Source organism: Ambystoma mexicanum, chromosome 11 (genome assembly GCF_040938575.1).
Source record: "Ambystoma mexicanum isolate Mex_15411 chromosome 11, UKY_AmexF1_1, whole genome shotgun sequence".
NCBI lineage: Eukaryota > Metazoa > Chordata > Amphibia > Caudata > Ambystomatidae > Ambystoma > Ambystoma mexicanum.
Genome location: NC_090934.1, coordinates 642,794,229 through 642,816,713, shown reverse-complemented (window position 1 = coordinate 642,816,713; position 22,485 = coordinate 642,794,229). Strand labels below are relative to the sequence as shown.

Here is a 22,485-nt window from a genome sequence, read left to right as displayed (position 1 = left end):
AAAGTTTTTACTGAATATATATATATATATATATATATATACTCACTGAAAGAACTTTGTTAAAGGGACATTATGGTTCAGTTGCATTAATACATACCTATAAAATTCAGGGAAAAAACTTTGTTAAAGGGACGTTATGGTTACAAGTAAAACTGGAAAACCCAAGAAATTTGACAGTTATGGTAAGCAATTCAACCATAGCTCACTCCACCTCCATGCACTGCTAACACCAACACCCAGGATATGAAAGAGGATGTCACAAATGATGTTCACGGACTGCAGCACAGTTCACAAATCCAACATTGTGTCTGTTTCAAAGGTTTTGACGTACCTCACATTTTTAATTGACCAATCAGCAGATGTGTATGATGGCTCTCTGACTGGTCCAGAGTCGTACGCGGACTACAAATCAGGAAATTAGTCTGTGAACCAGACCCAGATATCACACATTTTTTTGGACCTACTTTTTGGCAATTTTTAAGAAAAATAATGGACGGATTTACACCAAATTTGCAAAAGCAAGCTTTCGGGACCAAGCCGCCGCTCGTCACATAATTTTAGTGCAAATCCATCCAGCGGTTTGAGCTTTCGGCATGAGCAGACATTTCTTTCCATTATGTCTATGAGGATTTTAAATATTGTGGGACCCCCTCTATAACTTTGCCCCCCCTTGACGAAACTGCACCAAACTTTGCATAATCATTTGAAGGTGGCCATATACTTTGTTTGATACTGCAGGTCGAGTAATATTGGGACCATTGTTGTACTGGTTCCGAGATACACCCCCAATTAATTTTTGTGAAAAGATTGGTTCCTTGATGCTATGTTCTCATCAGTGTGTGAGCTTCTGAAAATGCAGTGCCCCAGTGTAATTTACAGCCAGTGCTGTAGTCTGGAGGTGGAATGCTGTTTGGTGTCAGGTTCTTGAGTAATGATGAAAAATGCTGCTCTTTCGAGTGGGCATTCATTATTGTGATTCCTGGATGCACAAACTAGTGGCGGATATATGGGATTGTATGGTGGTTTGGTGCCGTGTCCAGCTTCTGTAGATGTTCAGGAGTGTCAGCAGACTTGATATGCAGGCTAGGCATGCAGTAATCTGAGAAGTCCAAAACGAGGTCCAGTTTGCAGCCCCTTCATTGTTTACTGCTTTGCCAAAGCTTCTATCATTCAACTGCTGTAAAAGGTGTGCTTATGTGTGGTCCGATTGGACTTAAAGGTCCAGACTGGTCTGTTAAGTTATAGTGTTGTTCCTTTTAGAAATTAATTATAGAGTTGCACCATCCAGTTGAAGGCAAACAATCCTTCTGATGTATCATAGGGTTTTAAGGAATATTTTGTTGCTAAAATGCTTCCTGGTTGGTATGGGAGTATCTTTGTAAACAAGTATTCCATGTTACAGCCTTAAATAGCAGAGTGGGTAATGCAGAGATCTTCGAAATCTACAATGTTCTTGACTGGTAGCCAGTGGAGAGACCCTACACTGGTTGTTCTATGTCCCCTCCTTTCAAGTCTGGATAATAGTGTTCTGGATGTGTTCTCAAAGCATTTTAGTTCTTTGAGAGGTGATCTGGAATGCCTTGATGAATACTATTGTCATAGGCTATTCTTGATAAGAATTATGCATAGGACAGTGGTGGTTTTATCTTGGAAGTTGAGGATGAGCATTATATGCTTGGAGGTTAAGTGGTAGAAGTCATTTTTAAATTTGGCAAACATTTGTAATTTCAGTATTAGTACCATATCCATCAACAAACCTACATTTCTAACAATTAAAAACGTCCTTGGCATGAACCCATCTTTGTAGGCCAATGCAAATTTCTGCCTGTCGGGTGGCATTGACTGGCCGGATCATGATTTGGTGATGCAGTTGGTGAAGCCTGTATCTCTACATTTGCTACTTGACATTTTTAACATGATCTTCTGTGTAATTTTAGAAAAGGGGGCTGTGACATTTGAGGAGTCGCATGTTTGGGCAGGGATATTTTGAAGAGCATAGTAGATGAACTTGACCTTTATGGTACTCCACAGCTTATTTTGCACAGGTTCAATCTGTGTGGCTGTAGCCATGTGGTTTTTGCTCTGTTGGGGGAGCAAGAGACATCCATTGTAGCATAGAGCTGCCTGATCCTGATTCCTGCAGTCACTATATTTGGAATGTGTTTTCACAGAGTCAAATGATGGTGAGATGTCTAGTAGTGCAAGGTGACGTTAGCATCTACATTGACCTTTAGCTTGCCCCTACGGATATCAGCACTGATTATCAAATATGTGTTACATTCATGTGTCTGTATCCTACTTGGGTTTAGTGCAGGAGGTTGTTAGACTACCTGTACCAGCACCTGTGTGAATACAAATTGGTTTCCATGATTTTTGCTAGGATTTGCATCCTGGAAATCAGTCAGTACTGTGTGGGATCATCCCAGTTTCTAGTAGTGCTTTGAACACATGTTTAATATAGGTTGCATTGAAGTGTTGTGGTAAGGTTCCAATTTACAAAGATTAATTGATAAGCTTTTGGTAAAGACTGGCTGTCCTAGACTTGCCAAGGATATCTCTGAAGATGTCTGGGGGCAATGGGCAGTTGGCAAACCCCCTTTGTTGCCTTCTTTGTCCAGTTCGGTGAATTCCACTACAGTGATGGGTTTCAACTGGCTGAACTATGTAGTTGATGGTTGGGCTTCATTGTAAAGGATCTCATCTTTCTAATGATTTGTGCTGCAGCTATGCCTTGGTGAATATTAGGACAGCGTTATCTGTTTTTTTTACATGAGTTAGGTTTTCTCACCTTGCAGATGAACATCATTCTTTGAGCAAATTTTGATGTTCATGCTTTCACTATAGTTTCTTTGTCTTTAAGTCTTCTGCATTCTAGTGTCAGATTGGCCACTCATATACTGCTTTGTTTGGCTAGTTGCAATATTCCTCAATGCTCGTTGCAATCTCCAATTAATTTTTCTTCACGTTCATAGTTCAGGGATGAATCAATGTGTTGCTTGTTTTCTCTCTGATCGGGCAAAATGATTCACAGGCGTTAACATTTCCAAGACCTCCATCATCCAGTTGTGGAGTGTCTCTGCTTGTTCCTCTGGGAGCCTTTGATGTACCACTGCCATGCTTAGTGTCCTAAAGTATCTAAATATGTTTTTCTAAATCAAGGTATTTCCAAATTCTGATGATAATTGTTCCCTGTGAATTCAGTGTATGCCAAGGAGTGGCTCGGTCACAAAATTAACTCTGAGGTGGTCGCTCCACAGTATGTGGATAGGTGTTGCAGTGGTAGTTGATTCTAAGCCTGGGCAAAAGTGATCTTCAGGCACCTGAAACTGTCCTTTTGAGACTTGGGAAGCTTGGCAGGTTACAGCTGATTTTTCTTCCAGCCTGAATCTGCCGAAATCACCTTTAAGAGCCATAAACCTCCAGACAGTTACAGAGACATTCAAGAAGATTCAGGCTGATTCTTTGACAGCATACAGTACACAACAGAAATGAACATTCTAAAGGAAGTGGGAAAGGTTTGGGGAAAGGGAGGGGTCAGATTATTCTGGGTAGGGGATTAGCAAGAGGAAGTGGAGTCCACTGAATCTGTGAATGTTATCCCATCTGGATGATCTTTTGCGAGGCCCTCCGGATACAACCCTGGCTTCTCTGAGATGTGTCCTGCATGCTGCAGCCCGACTCATCAAAGGACTCCACAAATTCAACCACATCACCCCAACCCTCATCGTACTACACTGGCTCCTGCTGAAAGGCTGTATCATCTTCAAATCCGGTTGCATCATCTACAAGGCTGTCATCCTGAAGTCCCCACAGTACCTCAATGAGAAACTCGGCATCTCCAGAGGCCTACGATCTACCAGAACTAAGGACATGTGCGTACTTGAACTCTGCCACTGGAGGAACTAAATATCCAGAAGACAGGCCTTTTCTGTCTATGCCCCAAGGCTCTGAAATCTTCTCCCCATCAACATCTGACTCGCCCCATCAATTCTACTATTCATGAAGGTGGTCAAGAACCTCCTCTTCAAGCAATGGCTTCTCCCTAACATCTATGTCGATACACAGTCCACTCCCCAACATACCCGAGCCTTGTTGGATATCTGATCCCCACTGTTTCCTCCCCTGGTTACTAGTAGATCCATTGCTGACAATTGTCCTCCCTCTTCTGTTGTTAGACCCCCACCCCTCTGTTGCTCTTCTCCCTAATCTTGGTCTTCCTTATATGATTGTAAAGAACGCCATTGCTTCCCGAAGCTAGGTCCGTGCTCAGTATATACCCTAATGCTATTTCTACTACTATTACTAATAATAATAATAATAAATAATAATATACAAGTTTAAAATCACATAAGTAATATATTTTACTGTATTAATAATGCACCTACTGCATAGTTCTAGGTGTCAACTGAAGGACCCAGTTTCAAATCTGGGTAAGAACTAGTGTTTCATTTGTATGAAGCTGCTCAAATTAGTAAAGTTAAAGAGGAACATTGAAGGAGTGCATGTCATACCAGCAGAGACAGTCACATGCCAAGCATGTATGTGCATTTGTTCTGTCATCCAGATATGAATGCATAGAGAAAAGCCACTAGGACTGGGGCAGAGTCAGTCATGCATGCCCATGTCTCCTGCCTCTGTAGCTTATGCAGCAGGCTGAATGGCAGAAGAGTTGCCTGCTCACCTGGAAAAGCAGAGGAACTGGGATGGGGTGCCTCAATTTGTACTACATAGAGAGGAAACGCCTCTTCAAAGGGGTGTTTAAAATGTATAGTCTAGGACAAGGGTCTGCAACCTGTGGCTCTACAGATGTGTTAAACTACAACACCAATGATCCTTCACCACTGACTATACTTGAGAGGGATATTAGCCGGTGAAGTTCAAAACATTTGGAGAGCCAAAGGTTGCAGACCCCTGGTCTAGCAAAATCTGCTAATATTTACATTTTAAATATATATTTTATTGTTTAAATCACTGACCTAGCTCAAGAGCAGCAGAATGCTGTTCAGAGTGTGGGTAGCCATCATTTGGGCTACCATTTTATAATAGTATTGCAGTACTGTGCGTTGAGGTCTGTGGGTCGGTATGTGCATCCATTGGTATTAATCCTTGGTCAGGTGTTGTTGAAAATGTCATATTTTTAGATATTTGGAAAATTGGAGAATTGTGGAGGTATTCCGATCCGACACCAGAGGGTGGGTGCATGAAAAGAGGAGTGTTTGCTGGTCCTCTCTTTGCAGACGAGCTGTGATTCAAGCCAGTTGGTCGACTTGCTGTGAGAGGTGCATGTGCCACCAGATATGTGGAGTTTAGCCAGAAGGTACTCTGGTGTGCTACTCGTCACTGCTTTGTAGATGATGCATGCAGTCTTGAACAGTATCTTGGCCTGGAGAGAATGTCAATCTAATTCAGCTCAAATGGGGTGATTCGGTTAAATTTCCATGCACCTGTAATAAGACATTCAGCAGTTTGTTGGATTGCTTTTACAGCAGCCCAATGAGCAGCTGGTAGCCCTGTCAGGAGAGCATTTCCCCCATTGATGTGCAAGACTACATTAGCCTGCACTACAGTCAGGAAGTCCTGCAGCAAAATGAATGGTTTGATTTTTCGAACGGTAGAGATTTGGAACCAGGCTGTTTGGGCCTTTTTGACTATCTCTTTATTGAAGGACAGGCTGTTGTCGATGGTGAAGCCTCAGGATTTTTCTGAGTTCAAGAGTTGTGGATCAAATTCTTCTAGGTGCATATCATTGAGACATTGTTGCACATTTTGTTTTTTAGTGGGAAGAACGTTGTGGACACATTCAGTCGGTGATGGGTTTATTTTCAGGTGACGGTCGACATCCAGAACTGTATGATGACTAGGTAATTGCAGAGTATCATCCGCATATTGGTCTATGGCTAAATTGGGATCTTTGAGTGTAGGGAGTGCTAATGCTGTGAGCGGTTGATTCAATGGTCTCTTGGATTTTGTCTATTTTTGCAATAAAAATGTGTTGATTCTGTCACATTTTTCATGAGTTGCTATTCTTCAGGGTTGGGTGAATGTTTGATACAATGTTTTACTACTCCAATGAGTGATTTGCTCCTTTGAGAGGCTGCCGCTTGGTAGAGGGGTATCTGGAGTTTGAGTACCTCACATTGTGTATACTGGGATGAGGAAAACGAAAATGTGTTAACCACATTGAAACTAAAGTGGGCCATAATTTCCAATACCAAAAACAAAATCATATCGAGAGAGTTTAACTCCTTGGTAAACCTAAATTAGGAAACTTCATAAACTCGCTACATGTTTTGCATGACTTTATCCTGCATTGGTATGCAATAATCATCTGCACCATATACATATGGGAGAAGATAATTTAAAACACGGTTGAGGGGACATCACTCCTTTTCTGTCAAGAGATGTACTCTCTCAGAAATGTAGCGCCGTCAGGGCCAGTGGAAAGACAATCCCATTATATTGCCATTGGTTTCAAAATGAATATATCATTGTTGTCCTGCCTAACAAGGTTTTTCTGCACCCAAAGTGCTTCCAGCATCTCCAAATGAGTGTCAAGAACAAGTATGTTAGAGGTTGCTAGGATCCCTCATGTGTTGCAAGGCTCCAATGATTTAAAATAGTTTGGTTGTTGTTATACCAGGGGTCAGACTACTAAACATATGTACCAGTTCCAAAATGTGAGAACATGCTTACATAATACAGACTGGAGCAAACTGGGTTTGTCATAATCCGTATTATCCAAAAAATAATCATCCTGCTTTAGTAGTATGTTCACTACATAACATAATTACTAATTTATTTTCAATTTCAAAATGGTGAACAAAACTCTGCTTAATTTTTGAGATAGTGAACACATGTGTCGATGAAAAGGATTGGGCCTAAGCCTGTTGGCTCCATTCTATATTATCTAAGCAGTGAAAATGGTGCTAAAACCATTTCCTAAATTGTTTGCACACTAAACTTGCCCACGATTGTAACAAGATGCGAGTTAGAAATTCATGAATTGCGTTGCTAGAAAGACACAGCCTCATTTCTCCATTTGGCCTTAACGGTTAACCTGACTTTGTCCCAATATGTTTTCATTAAAGGCCATATTAGTCTGGGAGAATAGCTCAGGAGCAGCAGGTTCATCTTGGGAACGAGGCAAAGCCAAGCAATATGGGTTTAAGCCCCAGTCCGGTGCTAAGGACCTAGAGGAGCCCTGCATTAAGCATCATATAAATCAGCAAGAATAACAGCAACACGGGATGCAGATCGTGTATGTTCCCTTAAGAGACCCTTGACTTCTCAGATTTGAGGTGCCACATAGGTAGCTTGTTCGCTGCGTCAGCAGCTTTGCACAGAGCATGGTGTTTGGCTCCTCTGGTTGGTGGTGGACTATGTATAATTGGAGTCCTTCACAGCCTGTTCTGCCCAGTGGTGCCGGTATACAATCTATTTCTGAGCCCAGCACCCCGAATGATTATCATGCGCTAGTTAATGGGGTATATGTTGCCATTTAATAGTGTGGTGTGCTGAGACAATAACAGATCTGGCTAGATATGTGAATCATGTCTGGATTACCTTGTGGGATACACATCAGAATGAAAGCCCAGGCGAGTTTCAATTTGGCATCCCTACTGATTGGATGGCAGCTAATGATTTAAATGGATGCAATCTTGTAACTATTTGAAGTTGAACTGGTGCTTAATCTGTGGATACATCCCATAACCCGAGAGAAGCATATGTGGTGTGTCTGTTAGACTGCACCATTCGCAGACTCTCCCAATGTGAGCATACAACAGTAATCCAGAGTCTATTGGGAGGCTCTGCGTGCCACTCTCAAGCCTTCAGCCAATGCCAGAGCGTCTGCACTGATACCCCTGGCTGCGGCCCCAGTATCGAAGCCTGCATGCTTTAGCTGGGTTAATGATTGTGTGTGTGAGCAAACGGTGTGTCAAATGCAACTGTGAATGGGCCCATGCTGCTTTTGACTGCAGTAACATGCATTTTTGCTCTGCCAAATTTTAGTAATCCTATTCTTGGTGTTTATGGTTCCTTTTTGGTATCATTCGATTGACGATCTGATCCCAGGGTTCCACGTTATTGCTACGTTCATTTTCGTCCAATGAAGCGCAAGCATTTCTAAAATAACAGGCACCTGTTGCCACACATTTCCAAAGTTCTCAAAAATGTGAAGGGCACAGAGAGCTAAAATATGGTTCTAGACCTTCCTGACAGTGAACATTCCCAGGGAGCAGGTAATTTGGCTTGCTCTCAGTAGAGGGGCTCGCACATGTTTGCACATTTCCAAAGTGTTACATATAAAGTACAATCTGGAGACCAACACATAACCTGGAGGCATTTCACAACCAAGAAGGTTCATTTTAAAATTGTGTCTATTAGGTCCACTGTAAGTGGAATGAGGCCAATAAACTGCAGTTTCTTCTTTGGGAAGTGAAGATAAGTGAGAGTTGGAAAGTGAGGAGGGACAAAGAGCCCATGAGTGCAGCTTGCCTTCATACCCACCCATTTCGAGGCAATGACCAAGCTAGTCTTAGTGGCCATTCCCACCCACTACCTGGCCATTCCCACCAAAAACACACGCACCTGGGATTTCTTTCAGCTAGCTCTATGTTTTCAACTGGATGCTGACGATATTTCTGAGCAGTCTTCCGAAAGGTAATGGTTTAATTGCTGCTGTCAACAAGATCCTTGTGTATTGCAATGGATGTACCAAGTGTGTGCTCAGCTACTTCATCTACACTAATGTGTGCCTTTGCATCTGTTCCTGGCACATATTTCCTGTTAAAAACAAACAATGACAAATACAACAGCTTTGGCTCTTGAGTAGGTAACAAATTGGTATTTGCCATGCAACAGAATTATGCTCAGCACACTGCTTGTCAGCTGCTGGAATTTTGCGGTTACTTAGTACCTAACGTCTGGAAAATGCCTGGCCCATGTTGACACACAAGCTAAAACTGTTGGCTATACCGGTGCGTGTTTTACTGATCTTCCATGCCTGCTTAGAAACACACTTGCCAAAGCCCTGATCAGTGTCTTCATTTATAATTTGCAAATCATATTTGGGATTAAATATGATTTTGTTTAAATAAATGTGTGTAAAATCCATGAAAAGCAGCGATTTATAGGATCGCTTGTGTGCAGTAAAATCATACTTCCAGTCAATGTACTTAAACGGTTTCACATATTCTCCACTTATAATGTGAATTGTGAACACTTGGCAGAGTCTTCAGCAGTGTCATTGCAAAGAAGTATCGCCGGGAGAGGCATTACCTTGGCATATATGCAGCTCTCATTAAGTCTCTGCAGCGAGCAGTTCTTTTCACACATCGGGCACATGATAGTTTCGTTCGCTTCACATATTTCTTTGCTGTGGATTTAGAAAAGGAAACATTAATTATTAGGGTGAAATCGGGTTTATATAGTAAAGCATTCTGATATTCATTCTGCAGCGTTCACTAAAGACAACTAGTTAAAACCACATAAGCAACCTATGGTAGTAGTTTGTTAGCACCTGGGTGAACACATATGTGCTACAGTAAAAACTCAGATGTTGTATTCGCCCTGTATGCCCACTGTATTAATACGTGGCAGTAGAAGGGACGACACGAGTGTTTTACTGGCTGCGATTTTAATTCATTGTTGCAGCATTTGAACATTCTTTCTGTTGGAGTTAAACAGTGACATGACTTTAACGTCTTGGGAGACAGCTCAAGGACAACGTGCTCATCGTGGAAGCAAGACGACACTGAGAAACATAGGTTCGATCCCTGGATCCGAGTTTAGAAACCTCTAGGTATTAAGCTGTTATAAATAACCAATTATAAATGAAAATGATTATTAGGAAATTATCATTTGATCCAAACTGATACATTTATGTTTATGTTTGGGGATCAACAGTACACAGATGCCAGTCGGCAAGAGTCGCCGTTGCCCAGTGCTCGGTTTTCCTTAGTTAATAATATTTTGCATGCTGGGACTTGTAGGCCAATACATACAATTTGTAAAATTGAAATACAAATCCCATCATGCAGAAAGATGTTTTCCTGAAAAAATAGAAAAGAACGAAGGCAACTGATGACACGCGACCAGTTGACATCTTAGAAAGTGCAAGTGTGATAATGTCTGGCATTGATTACAATTAAACCTTTTGAATTTTGACAATCGAGCAGCATACCAAGCACTACGTCAGCATAGGGCTCTGCCCTGCCCTCATCACCGTTTTTTTTTGTTATCAACACGGTGCCCACATTATTGGACATATTGACAGTAACATAGTGAGTGACAAATCTGAAACACGCACGCGTACGGTGCGGGACGAAGTAATTATGACTGTTAAAGGTGGCTAGAATGACGTCCTGACAGGAATGTTTATTAGCAGAAATGTGGGATGATATGAGGGAATTTTTCGCATATAAATATACAAAGAATGCAAAAGTACCATCGTGGAGCAACCAGTAGGCTCAAACAATTCGCTATTATTTATGCCGCTCTCCCCTTGTTGCCTGGCGTGTGTGAAATCCATTCACACTGTCATTAATAGTACTGATTAATTATGCATTTCCAGTCTTCATTACCTGTACTCGCGATGCCTTAACATTCATCATATTCATTAAGCCCAAGGAATAGAGTGTTTACTAAAATCAACATAAGTGCTTAACACAGTGTGGCCTTCGACTTCAGTACGTAAACAGTGCCAGATGTCTACACATGGTCACTGGAGAGCGGCCTTTCTCATTGATTGCCAATGTCTATCCCTTTACGTTGGTGGTGTTCCTAGGAGGTAAGAGTTTGGTTTTCTGTCATTTCTGCGGACCAGGTCTAGAGTAGAGGCTAGAAAAATAAACAGGAGTACAATGTTCATTCTTTATACATACTCCATTGACGTTTATCAATACAAAGCTTGTTGTCAGTTTTGTGAAGTAATCACAGGCAGATAGACAGCGTTTATTGATTGCCATGTTCAGGCCATGTTCAGTTTGGGCTATAAGGTAGTGCTTTAGCCGAAACTATTGCATTAGGCTACAGATAGGGAAAAATAGCATCTGAGACCGCTCGGAAAACAAAGCTTGTAGGTGTTGTTTGGTATTTGCCCACACATTGACTGCCCGTGGCCATGCTAATCTCTTTGGCCATTCACTCCCGGTTCCTATCTCTCCCCGTCCAAAACACCTCCTCATGGTAACTCTTTGAGCTCTCTTTTATAAAGCCTTACCATCAAACTTCAAACTGAATGTGCTTGCCAATGTTTTTTCAAATCAGTCTTGATATGATATGATGTGGTATGAAATGATATGATATGGCATTTATAACACACCTATACACAAGTGTTTCAAGGCACAACAAGGCAAGGGAGGGGGAACAGAGGGAAGACAGAGACAATGATCTTACTAAGCCAGGTGACGTTGAGATTGTGCAAGTGCAGGGGGAGGGGGAAGGGGAAAAGTGCAGGGGAAAGGAGGAAGGGGCAGTGCAGTACATGGGATCGACATTAAAAATAAGTAAATCAAATAAATAAAGCAATAAGTAAAAGGTGCAGCCAGCTGGTGGTAAGTGCAGCGGTAAGTGCAGACATCAGGTGTCAAATGCTGGTCAGGGACTCTCAGGATACAGCAAACAGTCCCCACGAGCGAGCGATGCCAGGGAGGCAGTGAAGGTGTGCAACTGGCGGGAGGGGACCTGGGCCCGAGATCAGTGGGTGGCCAGGTGACCAGTTCAGTTTCAGCCAAGAGTTCAGCAGGGGAGAGGAGGAGAGAAATTAGAAGCAAAGAGGAAGGTTTTGAGGTGCCAGAGATGGTTCTCCTCAAGTTTCAGGGAGGCAGGGAGGCTGTTCAGAGGGAGGCCCCTGCCGAAGATAGAGATCTGCTACCAACTCTGGGCTTGGAGAAGCGATTGACCCTGAGGGAGTTGGGAGGCAGATGAGCGAAGAGCTCGAGAAGGAAGATATTTAGGAGGAGAGAGTTGAAGGTATTGAGGCCCAAGGCCCCAGAAAGCCTTGCAAACAATGCAGAGGGTTTTGAACTTAATCCTCACAGCCACTGGGAGCCAGTGCAGAGATTTCAGTCCTGGTGTGGGGTACATTTACCAGCCCCAACAGGAATCCCCTGCATCACAAAACTGCATTTCAGCAGTTACATATAAAAAGGCTGTGCTGGGCCTGCTGAGCACATATGGGGCGAGAGTTAAAGACAGCCACCCCAAGAATGGCTGCATGTTGTTGTCCTCTACATGAATCCGGAGAAAATAACTTAAAGGCAGAATGGCCTTGCATTTGCTTTATGTCAGTGAAAAACTCTAGGCTGCACCAGAAAATGACCTGCATTCTGGACGGCATCACACTGGTGTCTCTTTTTATTTTAAACAGCACACAATGTGTTCCATTCATCACAGCCCTGCCTGGGTATTGTATTTGAATACCATGAAATCAAACTAGCCCGGTAGAACGGGATTGTTTAAATCAAATCAAGTCCATGAGGAGCAGAAAATCTGCATCAAATGGGCATGGCTCGTATTTCATTCAGCAACAAACTAACACATACAAGGAACTTCAAAGAAAATATGCTTTCCCTTGCCATGTGTCAATTACTAAGAAAACTATTTGCAAGCATATTTCTGTGCTCAGAAATTGACCTGATCTGTAAAAGCCTTTCAGAAAATCAATGCCAAAGAAACCACATTTTGTGAAATGAATATGAGCTAAAAAGAACACCCGCTTTTGCAAAGCAGGGAAACGATACTTTGAAAACTAAATGTGAAAGAATGCCATTACTCGCACAGGAACAGTAGTCTATGTGTGGGGATGGGGTTTGGTTTAAATGTTTACTATACTTAGTCCCAAAAAGACTTGGTTTATGTGAAAGAAAGAGAAAAAAAATGAAAACAGCAGAACCAGTTTGGCTTAGGCAGGCATTTCAAAGGTACCAGCCCCCATGGGTTAGGAAGCCCCTCCACAAATATGAAAGGGCCAACATGTGGAAATTTGTGACCTCGTCAGACTGGCTGGTATTTCTACAGCAAGGGACAATGGACCCTGGGGAACTAGCACTGTCACAAAGAAGTGTGAATTTCTTCGATACCCCTATACAGCTTCAACTGCCTAGGATCAAAGGGTGCCGTGGTAACCCTGTTGTTCAGACTGGCGCAGAGAGGGAAAATTGGCTGTGGAGATTTGAAGGACCACCCGTACAGTGACAAATCCCCTCCATAGACTTCAGTGGACTTTTTACTTTAAGACATTTCTTTCAATACCCTGAACAAGTAGTAATGTGATATTGTGACAGTTTTTATGGGTGTTTTAGACACACAGAATGAGACTAGGTGTGTCCTTGTAGCCCATGGTGAACTGGAATGACAGAACAATTGTATTTCAGTGTGAATCATACATGGCGTAGACATGAAACTTGAGGAAAGTTGATAAATGATAGTATGCCTATATGGAAACATTTGTAGATTTTTAGGTGTTTTGTTTCTCCTAAAAATAGCAAAATTGTGCCTGAGGATGAAGCAGTATCGCACAGAATTGGCATTCGAACCGGCCAATTGCTTGTAAAATATGGGATCTGAATATCTGATTTTTATGATGGTGATTATTGTAGATATAAAGTTGTATTCCATAACTCCTTTTTGTGAAAAATTAGGCTTGTGGGACAAAAGGCGTCATAATGCATACACCTAAGGGGAGGTCACTTCCTTCAAACCAACCAGCTCATAGAGAGGAGGCGATAGTATAAGCCTGACCTATCCTAGTGAAGAGGTGTGTCCAGATTACATTGACCCATATTAAAACAATTCTCTGATGTCATGCTAGCTATATAAGAGGTAGGTAAGGAGGCACAGGGAGATTCAATATTCAAAATGCACCTTGCAGAATTCCAAGACTCCATAACCAGGTCCAGAATTAGCTGACCCAGAACCACCTATCCAGAACCATCTATCCAGAACTAGATTCATCCCCATAATTCAGGGAAAAGGAGGAAAGACTGCTGATCCCTTTGGGAGAATCCAGCAACCAGACCCTTTGCCCAGCTGATGCATCCCCCTGTCCATTGTGACCAGACCCCTGTTGCCCAGCTTTTCCCATAAAGGAGAGCCCAGCTGCCTCTCAGTGGCCAGATTCTTTCCTCGCCATGCAGGGACCCGGTAACCTGTCAAAATTACCCAACTCAATGCATTTTGTAAGTATCACCCTCCCGAGTACCAAAAAATGCCTACCCCACTCTGTTAACTTTCATTCTGTCCAAATCCTATACAAATCCCATAAGAACCCTTGTAACTTCCCAAATTGTCAGCATGCTATTTTTATCCTGTCCTTAGAAGAATCTGTGTTAGTCTCTGTGTGTTAGCGTAATTCTTTTCAAATTATTTCAGTTACCTGTGTAAGTCCTTAGTACCATTTTTGAGAAAAAGTAATTAATTCCCCTATAAAGAGGAATGCAGTGTGAGACGGTTAAAATCACATATTAACCCTCTTGCGTGCAGTGTCTTTCTTTAATAGTCTAGCCACTAAAATATAGTCTCAGAACCTGTCATTGTACTATCAAAACCGATTTTGCCCATGTAATTTTTTTCCTTAACAGAAATCTGATTTACATTTCCTATAGAGAAACCATACTGTCACCCCATAAAGAGTCATCCTTGCAATTCATTAACCTATCTGCAATATGCTTTTGTTCCCCATCATAAGAACCGATTTCCGATTTTGACTATTAGCCTATTTTCATAGTTGTTTGCTTGTTTAAAGTCTGTGTAGAAAAATAAATTGTAATTTTTCCACAGGTGATATTTTCTGCATTGTTTTCCTTCCAAAAGTCCATTTTCTCACATGTATTCATGTTGCTTTAGTTCCCTGCCCAGTAGCTTGTAAGCTTGCTTGCCTCTTTAGTACAGCCACATGAATTCCCATCCCATCTCTTCTACCGTAAATGTAAACTGATCTCTAAGTTTCTAATGAACTCTGAGTGTGCCATTTTGCCCCTTTTCAAGGTTTTCATTTTTCGTGTTGGCCTCCCATTCTGGGATGGTAGGTTGAAAATAAAATTCGATTGTACCCTCTTATTTCTGATTCCTTGCTACTCCCTTCCATCCACACATAACTTGGTCAGCAGGTGTTTGGGGAAGTGTTGCAGTGGGAGTGCATAACAAAAGGGCAATCTATTAGAGTGACAAAAAGTGATCTTGCTTCCATTCATATTTATATTGATGTATCGGATGTCATAAAGTTTAATTAAGTGTATTATAACATTTTGCTGCATATTATCACCACTCTGGTGATTGCTGCCCTAAATTTGATTTGTTTGATTTTGCATTTGAATATTAGGAATAAATAAATATAATAAGAGTCCTGGTCTGGAGTGTGGCATGTCGTAAATTCTGTTACACTGGAGAGGTACGATCCCTGGGCTTGAAGCCAAGGACAAGTCTCGCAGTCCTGTTTTGGATGAGTTGCAGAGGGTGGAGAGGGTGGAGAGTAGAAGCAGGCTGATTTAGAAAGAGGCTGTTGCAGTAGTCTAGCCTAGAGAAAACCAGAGCTCTGGAGACAGTGAGCTTCTGGGGGAAGGAAAGGAAAAGAAGAATACCTCTGAGGAGGTGCAGCTGGCAGTGTGACTTCTTAGAGATATCAGAGATGTGAGGAGAGAAGGAGAGTGTGGAGTTGAAGGTTTTTAGCCTCACAGGTGGGAGCAGGAAGAGGGCCAGGAGTGGCCGGCAAAAGAGCGACAGGAAAGGATCGAGCAGGTGTGCCGATTGGGAGAATTTCAGTCTTACTGGCATTAAGGCAGAGATCATTGGTGTCACACCACTCCTGGATAGCAGACAGACAGAGATGAGAGAAGGAGAAAAAGTGGCAGAAGGGAGCTAGAAAATGATTTGGGTGTCATCTGCATAGCGCTGAAAGTTGGGCAGAGAACGGTAATGCGGTGGGCAAGGAGTGCCAGGTATTGGTTGTGAGTTAATGACTTAACTGAAGTTATAAACATGGTATTAGTGTAATACAAATGGTTTACCCAATTCTGGCTTCAGCCACTCTATTTATAAGCACTATGCGTGCCCTTAACTGAAGTCCTGTTAAAAACAAGCATTGACAAAGCCAACAGTTTTGGGTTGTGTATAATTATTTCGCATTATTCAGGCACTGCTATTAGATGCCGGAGGCGCTGAGTGGGGCAAGAGTGGTCAACTGCAGCACATAACGTGTATTGTAGAGTGTTTCTACTGTTTCTTTTGGGAAGATTGACCCTGTGACAGTGAAGGGAAAACTTACTTTAAAAGCCTCAGAATCGCGCGGAGCACTGCATGGAGTGGTGCAAGAGTGGTCAGCTGTGGTCCGCTGCAGCTCACTGTGCTGTGGCATGCAGGTCAGCTCTCCCCTTAGTTCCTGAAGCAGCGCTCCCCAACAGCTATCAGGCTGTGGAGTGGAGTGAGCTGATCTCCATCAGTGAGTGGATTCAGTGCTTTGTGGTCCTCGTTTTCCAGCCTTATCATGTTTGGACATTCCGACTGAAATTTGAACTAAGACTGACCTGGCCCTTAGAAAGTCCACCCTAATATTTAACTTTTGTGAAGGTAATATATTTCATGTCCTACCAACTCCAAACAAAGGGTCACGTTTGTCCGGGGGGGTGCCCTTGAGAATTGGCTAGTCACATGGGTTTGCAGAGTCAATCCACAATTTGCATTCAGCCTTTCAAGGCCCTCAAGAAGTGGAGACTGCAAACTGTTGGCCTAGCGACGGGGGAACCTCTGATCGCAATGAGTTATCTGAAGATGAAATAGTGGCAGAGTTGCTGCATAACGTGGGAGAAACCAGGCTATGTATGGCCGGGGCTAAGCCACGGGGCCCCCATCTGCCCAGGGATCTGTATATATTCCTCCCGGAAAACAGTCATTTTGGTGGTTCATTCTGCCCAAGTTGTTTTCCCAATAGTCCCTTATTGTTCGGTCCCATGTAAATGACCTTAGTATGATCGAATTTGCCAAATCTGACATTTTCAAACGAGCAGAAGTATGCACGTCTGTGATTCTCGTCCAGCAAACTTGTTATGCTTCTACCATTGGATCTCCCACCAAACTGACTAACCTTATGAATAATAACACGTTTGGAAGTTCGGGAGATGAGAACTGAGGGTGGAAGGTTCTTTGCATCACACACTTCAGGAGGTTGATGAGCGAATAAGACTTAACTCACCGATCGTGTCTGCCTTAGTCATGGTACTCAGTTCCTTTGTGGATCTTTATGACAAAATCTGTGATGAAGTTAAGGCTCCTCAGCGAGATTAACTTAAAAGTGGAATCGATGGGTGAGGGCCCCTGTTTACACTCCCCTCAGACGGCCAACAGGGAGTCACAAACTCTACTGAATACCACCGGGCTTCTAATGGTAGACGATCGAGATGAGGGAGTGGTGGTTGGAAGGACAAATCTGTCTATACTATTCAAGTAGAACTGTCTGTTGGGGTTTGTGGGATGGTCAGTGGGTGGGGGAGGAGGTCTCCATTCCCTCACAGATAAGGGTCAAGAGCAGTTCAAAACGTTGTGGGAGTGGACAAAGAGGACCCCCTGGAGGGCACTTCGGGTCGGGTGTTATGTTAGCCATAAAGGTTGGAGGAAGAAAAAGAAATCAAAAAAATGTAAAGGCTAGTAAATACAAAGTAGCCTCATCACACACTTTTTTATGCAACTTAACTATCAGAAAGTCTCTGAACCGGTTGTTCATTCAGCCCACAAAAAAGATTCTTCATACTCCAATCAGAGATGTCTTATGGGTGGGCAAAAGGGGCCCTTGCCCCTGGCCCCCACAAGGCTGCCTGATCTAAAGAAGTAAGATTCCATTGTTCACCAGACTTAAATAGCACATGTCAGGATATTTCATGGTGTGCTGCTGAGGCTTTAAACCTATTGCTTGTCTGTTTTGACAAGTACATCTGCCTTGATCAATTCATCATGTAATGCTTTCTGTGTTCACTGTGGTATACATAGTTTGTGTGTTTCCAACGGCACAACTCAGCAGCATTCTTTCCATCCTGTGGGAATTAAGTTGATCAGGTGCAATAGCTAAAGTTGAAATGCATATTGATAATGAAGTGCCACAATGGTTCAGAAGTTAGCTCAAAGTGTTAAGCACTTATTGCATAAATATGTGTTCATATGGAAGATTAGATTCAAACATTCCAGCATTGCTGGTTGAGCCTTTCCTATGTCTGAAGTTTATTAACCTGCCTGCATATGTACTTGGTTTTTCAGCACAACAGGTGTTCTCATCAGCAATGTACCTGCACCAGATAGGGGTTGCTATAAAATCTAACAAGTCATTCATATGGTGAAGATCTAGAAATTGGTCAAATGGGGTGTTGTAAAACCTAGGCAATCACCTCCAACGATGAGCATAAACTGTTGGTCCAAGAGGTGAATAAGTGTCCACATTCAAGACTGTGGAACCAAAGCGTTCATTCTTGTATCCTGACTTTGCCAACAGATGATACAGTGATCCTGGTCAAATCATCTAATATCTATTACATTATTGTGCTGTCTTCCGTGAGGTTTGCCTTCTCACATACTGGTGGCATTGTTTAGCCTATTATTTTATCTGGCTTCTTATGTTGGCCATTTGAGTGGAAGGGGCGGTAGACAGAAGAGATAGGACCAGATGTAGCAGGCTCAGGCAAGCTTATTTTACAATATGCTCGTTTGACAAAAAAAGTTTGCTTTTTTGTAAAGGTCAAAGGTTTTTCTGTACGTTTCTACATGATCATTTCACAGCCAGTGTTTTGGAAGTATTTAAAGCTTTAAAATACAAAAGACAAACCCAGATTAAATCTGTTAAATCACATTGATTGGTATGCTGGTACTTGTATACTTCCCTTATTGACGGAGAGACTGAAGCTAGAATAATTCCCATTTTGCGTAACACACTTCAATAATATTATGTTATTAAAAATTGTCATGTTTGGTAATATGATTTGTGTACTTTCCAAATCGGTTTTATAAAATGAGATTATTTTAGTTCATTGTAAGAAATGGAAATGAAAGTTGCTACAAATCCTATATCACCGCTCAACCAATTATTGCCTAAACTCTCAAAATTGTCAGTCCTTAAACCTTTCAAAATTGTCAGCCCTTCAGAGTGATTTCCTTCTCAGGGTATGACCTTAAAAAAGCCCCACTCCTGGTTTCACTGGCTATAGTGATTTTTCCACTATAAAAGTGAGCATTGATATATTGCACACCACAGGCACGTGTTCCTTTGATCATTAATGGCAACACTATTTGAAAACCATGTCCCACTTCTAATCTCAGTCTGTCTGGATACAGACACATTCCTGGTAGCTTTTAACCTGCATCCACTATCCATGCAATGATATGTGTAGCTTTCTACTTCCAATTGGTCTGCTCTATCCATGCTTGAGCACTTCTGCATTCTGTGAGGCAGCTAATGTGAGTTATAGAGGAGGATAGCTCATCTCGGGAGGATAGCTCAGGGCCAACATGCTCGCCTTGGAAGCAAGATGACATGGAGCAACACAGGTTCGATCCACGGGTCCGCGCTTAGAAACCTCTGGGTATTAAGCGCATTATAAATAACCTATCATATCATATCATATAATTTTGGGTTACATGCACCTTTTACATGCAGCCCTGCATTAATACTACAGGCTACATACCTTCCTGGATGATATAAAGGTTTCTTGTATCTATACTAGAACAAAAGTAACCTGTTTGTAGACTGATAATGTTAGCCTTCAAATACTGCTTGTTTTTCATTTTGATTAGAGCAAGAACAAATATGGTAAAGGGGAATTAAAGGGAGTAAACATGCTTATTTTGAATGGTGTGAGGCAGCATATCAACCTATAGGTTGTGATCGTGACATGGGGGTGTGTGACAAGATATTATTGATCACTTAATTCCTTTGAGTTGTTGGCGCAGGGCCCCAAAGATGTCTGTGCCTTGGGCCCCAAAAGTGCTTAAGATGGCCCTGACTCCAATACCCCTGTGTTCATAGATCAGGTTCAAGCTGAGAATGAGTCAACAATGGATCATTTGAATGTTCCAACTGAATGTGAAGTTAGCATTGGTCAGGGCCGGAGTGTGAATGCTATGTACTGCCAGGTTGAAAGTGGCTCACAAAGTACGCAAGAAGAGCACGGCTCTGTAAACATGACAGTACAGACTGAGGCTGTACAGATTGAGTAAGTGGTGGGGGCTGACACCGGAATGAGTAAAGGGGATACTCCCCACCCCGGTATGTTAGCAACATAATGGTCTATTACCCCTGCGGTAGCACACCTGGGAAGGTCAAACACCCCATCCCTGGTGGTCCGCTTAGGTCCCTTGTTGCCCCCACAGGAGCTGGGACAAAATGTCAGTTTGATTAATGGTAACTGGCTTTTGGGGACATTATTCTGGCCTGGCTCAGACAAAAATGCAAAATGCTATGGTTGTGAACAAAGTAAAGCCCACCAGTTGAGAGGTCTGTACACTGGGAAACAGAGAAAGGTGGCGAGAAGAACATGTGAGTGCTTGCTGTTGTGAAAGAGTGCCCTTTAGCATCTTGAAGCATGCAAGAAGCAGGGATATGGGTCTAAGAGAGGATAACTATGGTTACAGGGCTTCAGAACCCATCTGAGTGAATAGTTCTGGGAAAGACAGCCTACAGGCTGTGCAGTTGATAATACATTATGTATGTCAAGCTTACATGATAAAGATATCTCAATATGTTTAAAATAGATCAAATGTTATAACAATATTCTCTGAAATTGCTAGTTTCAGAGCTCTATCCTCTCTGAACATTGACCGGGTCGAATTTATGGATAGGGTAAAAACAGGCGGATGTACTGTGCATTTTGGATTGAGAATTGTGAAGGATCTCATCCTAATGGAAATATTGAAGTTGAACCAATTGGGTTTTGAGGTCTTCTGCTTGTAGGAACAGTTGAAGGTCCAAAGCGGTTATAGGGATAGGTACATAATGGGGAAGGCTAAGTACCCCAAGTAGGGCCAAGGGTGATGGCAGCTTTGTGAGACAAGGGTGGTTGGCAGACAGATCCCTCACAGTAGCCTTTTTAGCAGCAATGACTGTTTAAAAATTGTCACCTGGAATTCTCGTGGGAATGTATACATACGAGCCAAGGCAGTTTTCCAATCACCCCTTGGAAAGCGGGTATGGGAACAAGGATATGGAATGGAGGGGTGCTCCAAGAAGAACCAATCAAGCAATACATTTTGGCATCCCTGGAAAGTAACAAGCCTCAGAGTGTCCACAACAGTGTTTGCAAAGTTACTGAACCAATCAAGCAATACATTTTGGCATATCTGGAAAGTAACAAGCCTCAGAGTGTCCACAACAGTGTTTGCAAAGTTACTATCTTGCAGGTGCTATGTGAATGTTTCTCTTCCCACTAGTTCAGGGTGTCTCGTGTTCGTTCCTTTCTGGTGATGGCAATTGGCAGTTGAACAAAGAACCAGAGGTCTGCACAATTATCAATTATGTAATTACTAATTGCAAACTGCGAGGTGGAGCAGGAAGCAATGTGAGACCACACCGGGAGGACATGGACCAAAACGGGGTATGTCTGTTTGTTCCAATCATGACTAACTAATGTATGCCCTGCTATAGGGGTATGATGTAGTCCAACCAGTTAGCTTCTTGGGAACATAGAAGATGCTAAGCTTGAAGTGCAACTGTTTCGAACTGTGCAAACATTGTACTAATGGTATAAAACTACTGTTTGTTGTGAGACAGTTTGTCAGCTCTGATCAATCAGTTCTGTTCCACTGTGCTGTTTGATTTGTGCTCGCCCAGCTGTAATAAACTGTGTTACTTCTTGCCCGGTGTGCACTTCTTATTGGACTACTGGTAACTTATTTATTATGAGCCCTAGTGGAACCCAGATACAGTTGTGTGACCTGTAATAGGTGGACCGTGTGGTCCGACAACTGCTCCTAGACCGAGTAGCCACTACTGTAGAAACAAAATAAAGGCTGATAAAGGCTGTGCTGCATGGTAATTGTCAAAGTTAAAAAAAAGCAGTCATTTAAAGTTATCAAAAGAGCCTAGTGGATTACATAACTAAAATTGGAAGCATTCAAGAGGCTCATAGCATTTCTATTGGAGGATCTGCCTACTTGGGGAAAGGAAGCCCAACATTTTTGTGAAATGTGCTGAACTTGGGGAAGGGAACCCTGAGGTATTCTAGGACTGTTTTGAACTTGGGAAAGTGAACCCTAAGACATTTTGGTATTGTGTTGAACTTGGGGAAGGGAACCCCAAGATTTTTTGGAACTATAATGAACTTTGGAAAGGTGAAGCTGAAACCAAGCCAGAGCTGGAAGAAGCTCAGAATTACACATTGTATAGCTTTAGTGCTGAGGGCAAGTATAGTTTTCGGACACAGACAGTCTTTTGAGTTGAACGTAATGAAACAGACAGGCCTTAGTTTATTTACATAGGGAAATCCTACCTTAGCTAGAGCAAGTTAGGCGTTA

General features: G+C 42.4%; 1 protein-coding gene across 1 annotated transcript in view; it reads right to left on the bottom strand.

Annotated features, from left to right (window-relative positions):
* ANO3 (anoctamin 3) overlaps window positions 1-22,485 on the bottom strand; it is a 2,087,603-nt gene that overhangs the window by 862,536 nt on the left and 1,202,582 nt on the right. Inside the window, exon 12 of the mRNA XM_069623502.1 lies at window positions 9,280-9,376. Coding sequence (XP_069479603.1) covers window positions 9,280-9,376 — 97 coding nt within the window. The remainder of the gene's footprint in view (window positions 1-9,279; window positions 9,377-22,485) is intronic.